This window comes from Dreissena polymorpha, chromosome 2, assembly GCF_020536995.1.
Source record: "Dreissena polymorpha isolate Duluth1 chromosome 2, UMN_Dpol_1.0, whole genome shotgun sequence".
Lineage (NCBI taxonomy): Eukaryota > Metazoa > Mollusca > Bivalvia > Myida > Dreissenidae > Dreissena > Dreissena polymorpha.
This window is the reverse complement of record NC_068356.1, coordinates 152166972-152169835: the sequence shown is the minus strand read 5'-3', so window position 1 is coordinate 152169835 and position 2864 is coordinate 152166972. Positions and strand designations below refer to the sequence as shown.

Sequence of the window (2864 nt, the reverse complement as noted above, 5' to 3'; positions counted from 1 at the left end):
ACATGTTGAGCATCCACGCGAGATTCCTCGCTGTCCGAGTTTGATTTAAAAAAAAACTGACTTAAAGTCACAGAATTCCGGCTCATACATGTACGGTTCACCGGAAAACCCTTGATAATTAATATCATCTTCCATTGCTCATCAATTGTTCTTACTTAAGTTACGAGAAATATCACATTCGAAGCCCTATAATGCAGGTTCTTTACTGAGAACATTATCATTTGTCTAACGTATGTCACTTCCGTTTGAATAACAATGGCGAGTAAAACTAATTTGTGAAAAATGTGTTACATTTTGTAATCTTTATCGCTAATAAAACCGTTTTAAATCATATTTTTAGACGGACGTGTAACATTAGTACAGCCTGGAGGCTATGATCGAAAACTAATTTAGTGCTTACGTCAATGTAATGTCAACATGACTCATACAATTGAGTTACCCCAGCAAGCATAAGTATACATGGTGGATATCGGGATTCCTATATAAGATTCCAATACTATGCTAATTGAGAGGTGGTGTGGGAATTTATATTTAGAAGTATGTATCACTTTTGCGGTGAACGTAAGACAATGTGGGTAAAATGACCTTGCTACAAATATCCGAATATGTAAAATATTCACTTGCATATAATCAGAATTAAAAGGTCAAGGCTTAATAAAATCAGAATAGCATTTCAATTTCGTTGCATGTTATTGTAGAAAACATTTAAACGGCAATTGTAAAACGTTTTGCATCGTGCGACCTGAATGACAGGCAATACATCATTTGTAAATGAAACTGAGTAAATCGGGTCCGAAATAGTAGTATCCTAAAAGCGTAGAAGCGATGAGTTTTAGACCTGCACAGCGTTCATACATAAAATAATGCGATTTTGCAAACATGTGTTGAAGTATGTGAGACTGATGGATTTATCATAATCAAGTCATAGTGGACCAAACACTATGTGTACATGGTACCTAAACAGACCGAAATTGAACAACCTTTAAATTACAAATGCGTTTGTTTATAATATAAAAGGCAGAATAACTTTTCATTTGGGAAATACCATTAAAATAAAAGGAATTCACACGTTCTTCCAATTTCTTTATATAATCAAATACATGTATTCTTCTATACAACAATATAATATTTGGAATCACGGAACATTATCATTACTTCTCGTTTCTGGATTTGTATGTCAGTGCTTTCATCTTCAATATGTGAACACCTTCGAACAACACTTCTAAACCAGTAAACATTGGAATACTAGAGCATAAATCATTTATATTAAACATCCATTAAGCAATTAACACATCCGACATCATCCAATAAGGGCGTGCGTACCCGATCCTGTGTCACATACACACACGTCACAGCCATTGATGTCTTTCTTGTAATTTGGAGGACTGCCACAATCCAACTGGCAGTGAATGATGCGGCATTTTGCTTAAGAAATACATAAACAAGTTGATTACTGGCAATAATGACTTGCTTAAGAAATACATATGCATGTTAATTACTAGCAATAAGAATCGGACATCTAACTAATGAAATTATATTTTTTTATTGCAGATTCTTAATAATTCACTGTCAGTAGTAAAAAAGACTTATAAATTATATCACGAATGCAAAGCGCGAGATAATTTAATAATATGCACCTATATTGAAACTTGAGCATTTGATTGAATGCCTATTTATACTAATAAAACATATTCAATGGCGTTGTACGATAGAATTAAAAATCTAAGCACAAACGAAAAACATACAATAATACGGATGACACAGCGACCGATCCGCAACAAGCTAGCGAGGCAATACTCATTCACAAGTCACAAATCGAACGAACACCCGTGCTATATTTTTCCCGATTTTTATATATTTGTATATATTATTTTTGTGTTGTTGTTGTTGTTTTTTTCTAAATTTTGTCTTTAAAAGAGTAGATTCTTCATTAATTGATCAAAGGTACATCAAGTATTACGTTACAATAATGTAAAATAGTCACCGCAACAGTATGTCTTAAGTTAAGTGTCTATTGAAGTACAAGGACTTAAACTCAAATGTAGGATGTTCCATAGTTTGGTACTTAATGATGACATGCTCGCTAACAAAAATCAAATATACAATATAACGTCACAGTAATCGACATTATACTAAGAGCATAATACTACTTATCACAACTAAAATAAATTTTGATTACGTTCACGTTTTGTGTAGATATAATAATATTATCACGATAGAAGTTTGATGACTATAGTTTCCGTTGTTCATGCACAAGACGTTTTTTTTATTTTGAACAGAAAATACGTTGACTTTGAATACATTTTATTATACGACGGGAACTACAGGATGAAAGCTACTTATAGGAAGCATCACACGTAGAGAGCAAAAGAACATACTATATTGTTTGTTAATGTCTGTAGATTTGCTTATTTAAACCTCGAAGGTATGACGCATACCTGGACACTCGTTGTTACACAGATCAGACGCGCAGCAGGTTGATGTACAGTTTGTGCCTAAACATGCAAAATACATTCAACTTAATGTATTTTATGATATTTAAACATTTCGTTCAGTGTAAAATTTGATTTAAAAGCATTAATCTATACAAAAGTGTTTTCGGAAAACAAACTTCTAATTAGTTAAATGGTTGGCATCAGATATTATTGACCGCACCTTAAAAGTATGACACGATTTGTAAATTGTAATTTATGGATGTGTTATCTTTTAGTCCACATGCAAGTATAGTTAGGCAACAAGGATTCATAATTGAACAGCGTTTTTCCAACTTATTTAACACATTGACATCGAACGCAATTACTTAATGAATTGTCTGATGCTCGATATTTTCAGTTTAGAACATAACATTTAAAAACATATAATCA

General features: G+C 32.6%; 1 protein-coding gene across 2 annotated transcripts in view; it reads right to left on the bottom strand.

Annotated features, from left to right (window-relative positions):
• Window positions 1–1243: 1243 nt before the first annotated feature.
• The window catches only part of LOC127869472 (uncharacterized), an 11439-nt gene continuing 9818 nt past the window's right edge, over window positions 1244–2864 (bottom strand). For both annotated transcript variants that reach the window (XM_052412084.1, XM_052412083.1), the window contains exons 10-11: window positions 2439–2495; window positions 1244–1425 (exon numbers count right to left, since the gene is read on the bottom strand). In XM_052412084.1, the coding sequence (XP_052268044.1) occupies window positions 2462–2495 (34 nt within the window). In that variant the 3' untranslated portion in view covers window positions 1244–1425; window positions 2439–2461. The remainder of the gene's footprint in view (window positions 1426–2438; window positions 2496–2864) is intronic.